At 38.8% G+C, this 14,444-nt stretch overlaps 1 protein-coding gene across 1 annotated transcript in view; it reads right to left on the reverse strand.

The window, feature by feature from the left end:
* Nucleotides 1–14,444, reverse strand: part of GFRA1 (GDNF family receptor alpha 1) — a 132,864-nt gene that overhangs the window by 116,542 nt on the left and 1,878 nt on the right. Inside the window, 1 exon segment of the mRNA XM_005428634.2 lies at nucleotides 13,311–13,394. Coding sequence (XP_005428691.2) covers nucleotides 13,311–13,394 — 84 coding nt within the window.

Below are 14,444 nucleotides of genomic sequence, written 5' to 3' on the forward strand. Positions count from 1 at the left end.
GCCTCCTAACCTTCCTGTCAGTAAACCTGCTGTTGAATAATTTATGCAAAGAAACTTTCCAGTCAGCAAGGGCCAGAATTCAAGATGTGTTTCTACCTTAACTTTCCCCGTCATGCACATATTAGTCAGATTTTAACTACATCAGTAAAGGTGATCTTGGTCACTGGTACAGCATTTCACAAAATATTCTGAGTTGCAAGGGACCTAAGAGCATCAAGTCTAATTTTTAAGTGAATGGCCCATAGAAAGATCAAACCCACAACCTTTGGTGTTGTTAACACCACGCTCTGACCCACTGAGCTAAAATTAGGGTCACTGGTTCATGAGAATGGCCTGAAGTTGTGTCAGGGGAGATTTAGGTGGGGTATTGGAAAAAGGTTCTTGCCCCAGAGGGTGGTTGGGCCCTGGAACAGCTCCCCAGGGCAGTGGCCACAGCACCAAGCCTGACAGAGCGAGAATTATTTGGACAGAACTCCTGGGCACATGGTGAGATCCTTGGGTTTGTCCTGTGCAGGGACAGGAGTTGGACTCAATGATCCCTGTGGGTCCCTTCCAGCTCAGCAGATCCTGTGATACCACATCCTGGAAAAGGAATGTTTGAACTCCATTTCAAGCCAGCATCAGAAAGGAAATGTACAGGAAAGAAAAAGCTAAAGCTTTAACTCTCCTGACCTCTAAGTTCTTGTGTCTGCCAAATACACATTAGCTCTGCTTTTACATTTAATATGAAAAAACCTGGAGTCCTGTCAGCACCTATTCACTCAAGTCTTAAAACAACTAAGGATAAAACAGTCAAAAGAATGAACTCAGCCACATTCTCTGCAAACCTCACAGCTTCTCATGCTGCTGCTGGATGCAAAGAGAAACAACCTGGGTGTTATCATGTGAAATGGATAAACACTTCCTTTGACAATTAAAAGGAGCATGATCTTCCACAGCAAATACCAGCACAAACCCCCCCCCCCCCCCCCATACACACACCTTTCAGGTGAACTCAAACATTTCAGACAAATCAGGGATGCTTCAAACCATACAGAAGAAATGTGAACAGCAGGAGTCCCCCAGTGGTAAAAATACCTCAAAGAAACCTTTTCTTACTCCCAAATACCACTTTGTACAGCATTTTGGGCAGCTAGCCAAAACCTTGTCTCTAAAAGTAGCTGTAGAGTGATTTAGAGATGTATTTTAGCACTTTTACCACTCTTTAAAAATCAACAAAATAATACATTTATTGCACCTTAATAGTACACATCTGAGAAGTTAACACCATTAAAAAAAACCCTTTCTAGCTTTCCTGTTGTAGTATAATAAATCATTCCAAATATGCACAGTCATTTCTGGAATTTTATTAAAATACTTTGCTGCAATTGGATCATTTCACACAACAGAAAGTCATTACCAAGAATTAGACCACTGCACTCAGCTACAATCTGGGGAAAAGCTGATTTGTAAGTACCAACGTTTTCTGAGTTTGAACATTTTTCAAATATTAGAAAGACCTTCAAAATTATGAAAGGCACGAGGAAGGGTAAATTCTAAACCTTAATTCCCTCTGACATGCTCCTTGACAGTGTGATCTTGTTCAACATGGAGCATTTGTGCTTAGGAACATTATGAATTGTCACCCTAATCTACTGGCGACACTTTTTCAGAGAAGAAGAACAACCTGCTCAGGAGCCAGAGGAGCCATCTATCTGCTACAAGCACTTTGCACATCTCCCATTCTGACAGCTGCAGTGGGCAGCAGCTCTTCTTACCACAGTGCAGGCCCAGAATTACTTATTGCATTGCTCAGGCTGGCTGAAGACAGGAACTAGACACTTTGAGAATACTACAAGCCTGAACGTTGACTCTTACAATGCAGTCCTTCAATTAGCAGGCATCACTGCTCAAGGGAAGCTAACTGTTGGCTCTGCATTATTCTTTTTACAACAGAATAATTCATTCTGTGACTTGTAAATTACATTTCTCCTCACAGTCTACACAAGATATTGCATATTGCCCACATTACAGAAATCAGTGATTGGTTTTTTTCTGAAGATCTTACCAGAAACAGCTCTAGAGAAAACATTTGAGATCAATTACTCCTGCCTCCTGTTAGTGTCCTAACTATAGTCACTTATTGATTACCTTTTAAGCATGATTTTAATTTTATTATGTTTATGTAGGATTAAATACATATTTAAAACACTGAGTTAACTAAAAATAATTATTAAAATCAGTATATACAGTTGCAATGTTGCAAACACAACTTTGAAAGGCAAAATAGAATCAGGTTTCCTGTTTTCTTAGCCTGACAAAGTGTTGATATTGAGGAGATTCTTCTGGTGACATTTTCCTCCTTAAAGCAGGACCAAAAGTTTGCAACATTTAAATCCTTGACTTAACGCCACAGGAAGGAGATAGATCTCTTTTTAATAATCTGAGGGGTTTATAAGCTTACTTGCAATTAGCATAAATGAAAGCTACTATCAGAGTGTGTAATTACTGCCCAGCAATGCAGTACCTAAGCCTAGAAGTGACAGCTCCACAAGTGCACCCATCCTCTGCCCTGCTAAGTGAGTGATTTAAAGCAGGTAAGAGCAGTGCAGAGTGGCTGCCTGCAGTGGTGCCACAAGAAGCCACCTGCTTTCAGAAATACCCCTGTGACATCTGGGATACCCAAGTGCCAACGCATTTTCAATAAATAAATAAAAACATAAAGCTCAAGCATCACAGTTATTCACTGTTTGTAGTTATGCCATTAAGGATGTCTTTAATATATTGACAGCCTCACCTGTGAGCCACCAGCTCAAACACAGAGGGAAATGACTGAGAGGGCTTCCACAGCTGCATGGGGAGCTACACACAACAAGCTGGGGAGAAAGGGCAACGTTCAGGGAGAGAGAACTGAGCTACAGAAATCCTTTTTGTACTTGGCACCTCCTGCAAGGAGGAGAACTGAGCAAGGAATGAAAAACAAACTACTTTCCTTTTCCAGGGCTACCTGCTCTGCTCTGCCACACTGGCCATGTAGGCCTGACAACCCCAGCTTGCAGAGAGCTAAGGCATGTGGCAGCGTTTTTCTCCAAATAGGAAAATACTAAATTTATTCTCATTTATGCTTTTGAGTCTTCCCGCAGCTCTCAGAGAAAAGGTCAAGGGCATGCAGATAAGATATTTTTAGTTATACAGCAGAAATGTATTTAAAAACTAAGTGCAGCCTCAAGTCAGATTCAAATATTTCTATTTACCAAATTCAAAAACCTTTGAATGCCTTTCTCTCTAAACATTAACACAGCTAAAGTTAATAAATTTACTTTCTACCCAACCCAGAAAGAGCTGTCTAGGTATTTTTAAAATGTGCAAAATTAAAAAAAAAACACCCAAACACATCACTAAACACTGTGTTCAACAATTCTCACAGCAATTTATAGACAAGATTTATACACTAACACACCACATTTCTTTGCAAGTCTTCTTTAATTTTCTCTTGCAAAGGTGGGACGTTTGGCAAAGGGAAGAGACATCTCACACATCAGCAGCCTTGGGGAATGTTTGCTTAGAAACACACACAGTTTGACCTCTCAGAGGATCAAATCAGTTTACTTCATCAGGTCATGAGTGTTATCAACCACTGCAAGTTTGTGTCTCTATTTCACTGTTTAGGAGATTAAAATTAAGTAATAGATTACAAGAAAAAGAACTGACACCATTTCTCTGTCTATATGGGTTGATTTTAAAGCTGTAATTTTCATGACTTTTTTTTTTATGAGAACACTATAGGCAGTTCTTACCCATGCAATCCTTTAAAGAAATCTGACAAGCAAATTCATCAATTTCTAATAGAATTTCAAATACAGCTGACACCTTGCTGCCTTCAATCATGTCTTGTTTCATAACTGTGTATGTGGAGAAAAGACATGCCTGTCTGGGGCCTAATGGATAACATGATGTACATTCCCGTGGCAATAGAAAATGAACAACAATAAAAATTATAATTTACTTTGCTGTCAGGTGCTGATCCTGTAGGTGTGAAGGAGAGCAAGTAAAGCTGCCGGGATTGACTTTTGATCTGGTATTGTATTTAAATATTCTGTAGTTGAGATTTAATTGCACCTAATCTGCTCAATAAAATCATCTTTACTGTTATTAATATCCCAGACTTGTGTTATTATATAATCCTAACCTATTTTTTTTATACAGAAATTTTAATCTGCTGCTTAAGCATTCATTAATGCAAAGCCACTGCTGTGGAGAATACATTCCACTCTATTTGCAAGAGGCAAGAATTCTTTGGAGCTACTACCAAATGCTAGTGTTGTCTTACTTAACTTTGTTTATGGCCTTGTGACAACAAACATCAGCAAAACTTAATCATTAATCCTAAAAATATTCCATCTGGAAAAGAAGATGACTCTACAAAGTGCAGTGTCATTTGTAAACACAATGCAGAATCATCCGGATAGTCAAATGCAATACATGTGTTCATATATAACAGCTTTTGGATGGTTCCTTTCTTTCCTGTTTCATTTCTAAATCTGAATAAATAATCTGCATGCCAGCTACCCTAAATGATGAGTTATTTGCCATTCAGAGAATCCTGAGATGCTCAATTATCTCACACAACTGCCATCAACTGTACTTAATTGCCTGTATGTTTCAAGTCCACTGCATGTTTATTTATATCACTTGCATGACACACTAGATGTTTTATGAGACCAGAATAAGATGAGATATGTCACAGTCTAATGCTTAGGGATATGACAGGAGCTGTATTTCCTTTTTTTAATCATAATTTTTCAAGGAAATCTAAGTAAATTAAATATCAGGCTCTATCTTCTCTACACCTTGCAGCTCCCAGTGATTTCTTAACCCATAGGACATACTTGAACAAATCTGACAGAGCAATGAATATGAAGTTCTTACAAATTTTATGAAAAAAATAATAATTTTTAGACCTGAGCAGACAAGGCAGGAGTGGCTCTGGCTCTGAGCCATTCCAAGAGGGAGTGGGGACCCAGAGTCCTTCAGCACAGGTGAAACACCCAGGCAGCTGCAGAGCAGAGATGTGGGACAGAGCTGAGCACCAGGCAAGGGACAGAGGAACTCTCTTGTTTGGTGACAACCGTGTCACAAAAGGGATGGGGAAAAGTGCAGCCAGATTTCTGAGGAGCAGCAAAGTGGAAAGCAGAGCTGCAGTAACAGAGAAAGAAACCCCTGGAGCCCCTGCAGCTGGAGGGGATTTGGTGGGGGAGTTACAAAGAGAGGAAAGTCGACAATCCAGGAAGGGAAGGCAGTACATGGAAAAGGTACATCAAGGCAGGAGTGAGCTGGAGTTCTCAGCTCAGGGCAGCAGCAGTGCTCAACATGAGCCTGACTGCCAGGGCTAAACCCAAAAAACACCTGCACTGGGATGGAGGCTGTGGGAATGGGGAGCAGGAAGAATCCTTGTGATGTCTCCAGCGGATGAGGAAAACGGAAACAGCCATTTCTGGGTTTGCTGAGCAGAGCTTTAGTACTGAATTTAGGGTGCAGAATTTAAAAGGAAGAGCATGGAAGTTTTTGACACTTCTGAACCTCATCAGCTGCATGACAAAATGCTGCATGACAAAATGCTAATTTTATGGACATCAGAAAGTGATAAAATCATATAACCACTGAATGCAGAAATTCATCTTTATTTATGGGTTTCTATTCAAATTGTTTGATACCTTCAAGTCTCTTTACAGCCTATCATTTCTGCAAATTTCTATGCAGCAAGAGCTATCTCTATGCCATTACACTTTGTGTCATGCCTCTCTCATGTTAAATTTCAAGCTGAGTGCAGATTGTACAGGACAATAGCCTGACACTTGGAAAAATAGTCAAAGCATCACAGTAACTAAAGAACTGTTCCAAAAATAACTTAATTGTGGTAATGCTGTAACTATACTGACAGCATTATTGCTGCATTAGTTTCATCCATGGAAAATGCAAGAATATAAAAATACTACCAAAAATAACATAAATTACAGAATTACATTTCATGAACTAAACCAGTCACATTTCTAAAAATCAAAGCTGTAAACATATTCCTTTCTAAAGTTAAAACAATATAATGTGCAAGTTAAAATAAGAAATGTTAGATACTTATCATAAATAAGTATCTGCCTTGCAATCCAGAAATCATTATTTCATCACACACAAGCATTTTACTCTTAGCATTTTTAACATACTGTCAACTCCTTGACAGAAAGCACTGACTTCTCCAAGACTGTCAAAGATATCTGTGAGAGTCCAATACAAATAGAGTTTTTAAAAAAAAAGTTTTAAAAATAGCTTCAAGTGTAAAGAGCCAGTGTGCAGAACACCTGCCGTAAACTGCACCTTGCTGTGCCATCAAGAGACAGAAAGCTGCAGGATGCTGTTCTTTTGGTTTCACCAGGGAAAACTGTTTTCACACAAGGCATTTTGGAAGCCCTGCAAGGAAGGCTGCCATAGAAATCTGCCCACTCAGTGCAGTCCTCTCTTCCACCCTCACACCACCTTTATCACTGAACCAGTGACAACAGTGTGGTCACCACATGAACCAAGCAGCTTCTGCTCACTCTCACCACAGCACACCTGCAGCTGCTCCATCAGCTGGCTCAGGGTGTCCCACCACTCACCCTGAGACACAGCAGTCTGCAGGCACCTGACAGAACAGGGAACCCAGCCAGCTCTGTGTGTCTGAGGCGCCCAGCAGCCCATGCCTGCTCCTGCTCACTGCGCTCCTGGAGTGCTGCTGCCCTCTCAACAGATAACCTGACTCTGCTTCCCTCCTCAGCAACCTGATCTCTCCTCATAATCCCACCAACACCACTGGCAGCTCCTCTGCCCTTTGCTCCTCTTTCAGAGAAACTCAGGTGCCACTCAAGCAAACCATAAAGCTGGCCTGAAATGGAAAGCAAGAATACACAGTTTGCTGCCCAAAAATTTATCTACATATATGTTCATTTAATATCTGACCTGCCACACCATAATTGAGGCTTTCCTGCAAAGATACAGATTAAGGCATGGCAGTTCCATTCTCTGAGGATGTTACTCTAGAAAAGATGTAGTTCACTGCATGCATCATACATTATTTGGTAATGAAGTAGGTACTTTATTAACAAATGGCCATGCTTGTTTAACCAGCTATATCCAAACACTTCCCTTTGAGGCTTCAGGAAAATACTGCCCAACACCAAGGTTCCTTCAAGACTTCTAACTATTCCCTCTCACTACTCCTGGCATTAAAGGAGAGGCAGAATATTCATGCATAAATGCTTTGTGTTCAATCAGGTACTTCCTCCTTCCATGGAATGGACTTCATCCTGTGTCCCATGTTGAAAGAGTTTGTCAAAGCCTGTCTAGACTAACAGGACAAGCAGAAACAATACACTTGCTCAAAGCTGTGCATTTTAAACACTTAAGGAACAAAGACCTTATCTTCTGTTTTACACCTCTTCAAAAAAATCAGCAAAAAAGGTTCCAATAATCTTGCCAAGGAAAGCAACATGGACTAAACTGAGAGTATTTACATATTCCTATTTTCAAGGCCTGCTGAAGGTAAAGAGTGAAGGCACTGCCTTTATAGGCCAGCCAATCAGTTACTTCAGCAAGGTACTTAATTCCCCTCTCATAATCAGATCTAGCTTCAAGAAATGCAGAAAACAGGATATTCGAAGAGCTCCTGCAAACCCACAGTCACCAAAGTGATTTTCTTTCGTGTGAAGTCCAATCTGATTATAAAAATGCAGAAGTGGAAATCAGGAACTGGTATCTCTGAACACTTGATAACTTGTTATCTGCCTGGAACTCAGCCTAGTTGCCTCTGCAAAGAAAATCTGCACTCAGAAATGTCAAACAACACAAACATAGTACATGCTTAGATTTATTTTTGTCAAACTATTTTCGTTCTCTTAAACACAGCTAAAATAGGTGCCTGGTTTGTCTCTTAGTTTGTCTTCTTGTAACAGGACACAAATTCTCACTGAGGAAAAATAGACACACTGGTTTTGTGTAAAACCAGTATTAAATATTGGTTCAAGGGCTATTATTTTAAAATACAGTTATGTGTGTAACAATGTAGGCTAAATATAAGAAGTTTTTACTTTTCTGTTATCAGAGAGCTTGACCTCACATCAGAAAACCAGAACCAGACCAAAAACAAAAAAAAAATACAACAGGAAACAGAATACATCATAATGAAATAAAATTTTCATAGGTTATGTTTACTTCAGTGGGAACAGAATCAGATTGCAAGACTCCTGTTAGCCTAACAAGATCTGGTTTATTGTTTGTGAACTCGGGTGTATGCACAAGGTAACTAACAGGAGGTATCTCAACTTTTTAACTAAGCAGCAATGATATAGGAGGTAAGAGATAATGAAAGCATTGCAGAGAGTCAACAGGAATAAACATTTTAAAAATATTTTTAATTAAAAATATTTTAAAACTGCCTTTGTAGAAAAGTGGCATCTTATATAATCTTACAGAAATTTCTTAAAAAGACATAATGTTAAATTAGAAAAATACGTGGCATTTGAAATACATGCAGATTTAGGAACAGAAACAGGATTAGAGGCCTCAGGCAACAGGAATTGGAGATGTCATACAGTATTAATTCATGGGAGAAGCCACTAATTCACATGGCACAAACCCCAAAAGGAAAAAGCAGTGACTCTCTTGGCTAGCAGAGACATTCTAAGTTATCTCTTTGATAAACAATATTAAAAAGGCCATACATGGATTCTACGAATGAAAAGTCATTTACCAGGCAGGAAAAAAAGAAGTAAATAATAATTAAAGTGTCAGCGACTTGTTACCCAGAACACAGCTCTTACATCACATCAAGAATTACAAAAATGAACAGGGAAACCATTCTTAATTAAAAGAATTTTGGGGGTAATGAAAGTTTTGGGGATATTAATTCACTATGACACAGCTTGTTCTAATTCAACAGAGTAGCAGGATGAGAAGGTACAAGGAGAAGCGCACAGACAAGGAAGCTCTGTTTCTCTGCATTGTGGGGATTCAGATTGGAAAGCCCCAACCTTCCTCCCCCACCTTTGCTGATGGCAACTCTTCCAAGGAAACACCAGCAGCTCATTGTCAGTGATGTCCCTACCCCAGCCCCGAGAAGAAAAATATAATGGGGAGGAGGCAAATAGGTGCCATCAATACCCAGAGCAGGTTTTGTGCTGGGGAGAGGGAATTATTCCCTTAGAAAAGTCTGTCTCATCCTCAAGAAAGTACTTTGCACACTGGATTCATTCTTTCCCCATAATCAACTTAGTGATTTGTGAATAAATTATACAAGATGCCTAAAAGACTTTGAAAAACTCAAAGGAAGTTAGGGAAACTATTGATCAACCTACTCTCCTTCTGAGCAAGGGAGAGATGCTAGAGGGAGACGCAGAGCCATCCTTGTGCATCCCACAGAAAGAGTGAAGCAGCCACCAGCACACACACACTCACTCCTGAGATCCCAGCACTGCTGACTTTTTAGTCTCGACTTTTTCCACGCAACAAAAAGCCACCTTACTGACCATAACTGCTTCTGTCTGCACTTACAGCTTATTCAGTGGGCAAACCAAAGCTGGTACCTTCATGTGCTGAGTTCTAACAAGGAATGATACGCTCCAGCAAGAAGCCCAACCTACTGCGCTGTCTACTGAATTCTTGGTTTTAATTTAGAAGTTTACTATAATAAATACAAAATACACCCTTTTCTAAATATAAGCTTCCACATACCTTCTATAACAAAAGATTCCCAGAGTTTTTAGATCAGGCAGCCCCTCATGAGAACAGCAGAACCAGAACACTCCCTTTGACATAACATCAGATGAGCCATTTTCTTTCTCTGATTTGCTAATGATGCAAAAGGAACTTTGCAAAAACAATTTACTACACTAAGAAGAAATAATGGCAAAATAATTAACTTCTACCAGTCCTGTGTTTTAGCAACAAGAAACAAGGTTTAACTAGTAGCATGTAAACAACCAATTCTTCCCAGATTAACAGCAAACACTCTTGTGTTTTAACAAATGCTCTGATTTATGCAGCCTGTTCTTTTAAGATTATTTCTGAACATAATGGATGTAAAAGAAAGAAGATTCACAAAGCTGAACAATGGGATAATAAGCCTATGAACAACTAGGCAACTCAGAAGTGAATCTATGGGAGGAGAGGATTTTGTCACCCTAAATGCATTGATCTAAATAGCCAACTCTTTTTAACACTAAGAATTCTATTTACACCACTTCACAGACATGGCTTAAGGCATTTTATTCAGATGGAGTGGCTCTCCCTTTTCTGCTGAAGTGAATGAGACATTTCAGAAACATTACTTTGTTAAATATTTCTGCAGATATGTATAGCTACATTTTTATGCAAGATATTTTCTTACAAGCTGACCACTATACTGTATCAGCTAATACCAAAATAATAACATATCTTCCAGTTGCAAAGCTCAATGTCAAGTACAAACACAAATTTAAGAGGCAAACTGTTCTCCAGGTAATAAAAAGCCACAGATAGCTTTTAGAAGTTACTAATTCAAGCATCACTCCTTAATGTAGTGTGAAACTCAATTCTGAAATCCAATCAACAGATTTTGCATTTACTGTAGTTGTGACAGGAGTCAATGGCCTCAAAATGTTTTCACCTCTCAAAAGTTGCAAAGGTTCAAGCAAAAATGTCTGTTTAAGCAAAATCTTTACATCATAATAGCTAACCCAAATCTGTTACCCTCCAAAACTAACACACAAGTCTTCAGTAATTTCAAGAACTGCTTAACAGGAAGAAATTCACACCCTTGAGGCAGAAGCACCACATCTGACATAGTAGTTATAAAAAAAATTTCAAACCCAAAACAAAAACCAAGACAGCCCAGTCTTTTAACTAGGAAGACTCAATCTTAGTAACAGGTTTAGCCATATATTCCTGATTTTTCTCCTAAATCCCACATATTGACGCTTGAAATAAAGAGAATGTGGCGTCCTGTCTCCATAGGCAAAGCAATTTTGAACATCTATCAGAGCAGAATTACTTCAACTTTAACTGGTTTTAAAAACTGTCCTTCATTTTTCAGGCTTATGCACACTACTTAAAAGACTTATCTGACACAAAACAGTCGTCTCAGCCAATGATTTCCCCTTTTACACACAACAAAAGAAAACTATTGTGATTTTCTACACTACCACAAAAATAAATACAAAAGGTGGCAGACATCACCCTTGATACAAGTCCAAGTAATAATATAGAACCACAGAATGGATTTTGTGGTATGAAAGGGTTAATTGCTGCTTCTAATTACACAAAACTAACTTTAATGGGAGAGTACACGGCAGCAACATCTATGAACACAATGTCCACATTAGCAGAACACCAGTTATGAAACCCCTGCCAACACCACTTGTACAGGGATTGTTTTGTTTGTTTTAATCAAATTTTATGAAGTTCTGCTGTATTTGCAGAGCTCTGCAAAAAACCTGTAAGGCTGAGGAGCTTTAAAGAATATAACATGCAATAGTAACCATGACAATAGGAAAAATGCTTTTGCTACTCTTTTTCTTTCAGCTGACAATACTTTCAAATACTGGCGTTTTTCCTCTAGATGACAACTTTTGTTTGTTGCTTACTATGAATCCTAGGCCTCCCATCTTTGTAAACCTGAAACTTTTGACCAAGGGAGCAGCAATTTGGGGTGCACTGAAAACATGGGATGAGTCCTAACTGTGGTAGGATGGATATCATCTGTTGGCAGCTGTATCTTACTTCATTGTTGCTCTGAATAGGTGCATGAAAATGACGTTTTTAAGGTAATTATTCTGCAAGTAAATAGGGAACCTAAAAAAAACCCCAAAACAACAGAAAGGCAGAATGCAGATAGTGTATTCCTCTGGAGATCACAAAACTGCCGAGATATGTTAGAATCTGGCCCCAGGCAGGCTGATCATAAACTTTAAGAAAACATCCTGGAACTCCTCTGCACTGATTTTGTCTTGGTTTTATATTAAGTTGGAGTTTTAAGCAATAAAAAAATAAAAGAAATAAAGATTCTTCAGAGATTTATCTTTGCTCTCTACCATTTCTCCAACAGGCTTGCTCACCAAATAGGACAATGCTTTCAAAAGATGTATGGGATAAGGATCTGAAGTCACATATTGAAAAGTGACTAAAGGGACGATTTTCAAAGGCATTAAGATACCTAAAGATGCATTAAGCTCTTAAAATTTTCAAAACTGCCTGGGCATCTAACGCCTATTTAAATCACTTAGTCCTTTTTGAAAATCCCAATGGGCAGTTATCTACATTTTATGTGTCTATATGCCTTTGAAAATCTGTACCATTAAATACTTAACAACCTAAGTACCCCTGGCTTTTAATGGGACCTCAAAAGTGTAAGTACATCTGAAAATTGGTCAAGCCACTCTCTTTGGTCTTTTTTGCCCCTTTCTTTTAAAGAGGCATCTCCTAATGCTTATCCGTAGCATGTCATTTAAATGGAGCTTCAGCACCGTCCAACTTACACACTGAGCTGTGCACATTCGATTTGTTTTATGGAGCTAAACAAATAAAAATCCAGAGTACAGACTGCATCCTCAAAAAAGACTTTCTGAAGCTCCTAAAAAGAAATTAAATTCCAATCTGTAACTCCAGTAAATGCCCCCAGAAAAACACGTTTTCAGTAAATGTGACCTCACATGAGAACAACTTAGGCTGGTAAAGAACCAACACCATTGTTTAATACCCATGCAACATATTCAATATAGCACAAAAAAGTTCTGAAAGGCAGCCACACAGCATAAGGAAAAAAAAAAAAAACAAAAAAAAACAAACAGAAAAAGGAACAAGTTGTGAATAGCCTCTTTAAAAAGGCAGCAGTTCCAGAAAAGAAGACAAGCTTTAATTCTGAATTTTCTTTTTAAGAAACTGTATGAAACTATAAAGCATTCCCTTATGCAAGCATTTGAAAGATCTATCTTCTGATCTTCTGTAATGTCAATAGGAGGTAACTTGCACTGACCAAATTCCCAAAAAGGAACTGATTTGTAAATTGGGAACGCAGGGAATCAGATTGCCACCTACAGGAAAATTTAGCATTTATTGTCAAGAATGACTCAAAAAGAAAACAAATTGCCATCCTGCCAAGCATTCTTTCATTTCAAAACCAATCAGTCTTTTCTTTTGTGCAACTATATCATGAGCTTCCTAAATCCAGGAAGCCATTATAATTTCTTTTTATTTATGAGTACTGCTTGAAAGTTCCATAATTCAATTACAAAATCATGTGTCAGTTAGAGAATTTTAAGTCTGCTTACCTGATACCATTGGTGCTAGCCTGAATATGTCTGATAGTCTGCTGTTAACTGGCTCATAAGGGGAATCTTCAAGCAAGTCATTTCCTAAGGACAAAGAATATTTGGATGTTTTTCTTACACATGAATTCAGGATAAGATTTTTCTGTTTATTTTTACTCCATAACAGTGAAATGTACTTCCCTTTAATCCCTTTAAAAAGTTTATATGGCCACTTGTTTTCAAAGAATTACCTATAGAAACACCTGAAATAAGCTAATTGTTTATCCCTGTCACTAGATATCTTCTCTCCCTCCTCCCTGGGTAAGGTCATAATTTGCAGACAGCCTGTGACATCACAGGGACTGTCCCATCTCATGCCAGCAGGAGAGAAGCTGTAGCAAGGATGCTCCTCTTCATTCACCATAACAGCAGAGCTCTTTTCAGAGAAGCTCAGCTAACAGCCAAAAGCTAGCATCTCTGGAATGAAACACTCCTGACAAGATGCTGCTGGAAAAGAAACTTTTTATGATGTAGAAAACGTCTGTTATTACCTTTAGCAAAAAAGTACATATGCACTTATTAAAATACATGGACAAATGAACAGAAAGGGATTGTTTCCCTTTTTGCAGAAGCAACTTTAAAAAAAGTTAAATGGGGAGCACACTGAAGTGAGAGATTGCACCTTCAACTCCAGGGCCACAGCAAGACAGGACTAAAAATGATGGGTCTCATATGAGGACCTGACTGTTCCCAGTAGACTAAGAGAAATTTGCCTTATGAATATAAATAACAGAGCAGTCCCGAGTCAATCACTGTCGCATCTCTTTCTAAGTGGCCCATCTACATGCTGTGGGAACCATAAACTTTGGGTTTTTTTCTGCTTCAGCATGCCCAGGGAATACTGCTAGTAAATACAAGAAAACATAAACTTTCACTTAAAACAATCTTCTCTTCACATTATATTTAACTTTCAGCAAAAAAGCTAAGCAACTAGTTCCAGTATCTTGTTAGGTGAGTCCTAATTAAGGAGTTTTAACATTATTAGGAGAATGCCTCCAAATGACTGTTTTTGTGATGCTCGTGCCCCTAGCTTTGGCTGCGGTTTAGGAAGGTCAGCTGGGTGCCTGGAGGAAGCTCTGGCTGTGGCTTTGGCAG

The sequence above is a fragment of the Geospiza fortis genome, unplaced genomic scaffold, assembly GCF_000277835.1.
Source record: "Geospiza fortis unplaced genomic scaffold, GeoFor_1.0 scaffold1303, whole genome shotgun sequence".
Classification (NCBI taxonomy): Eukaryota; Metazoa; Chordata; class Aves; order Passeriformes; family Thraupidae; genus Geospiza; species Geospiza fortis.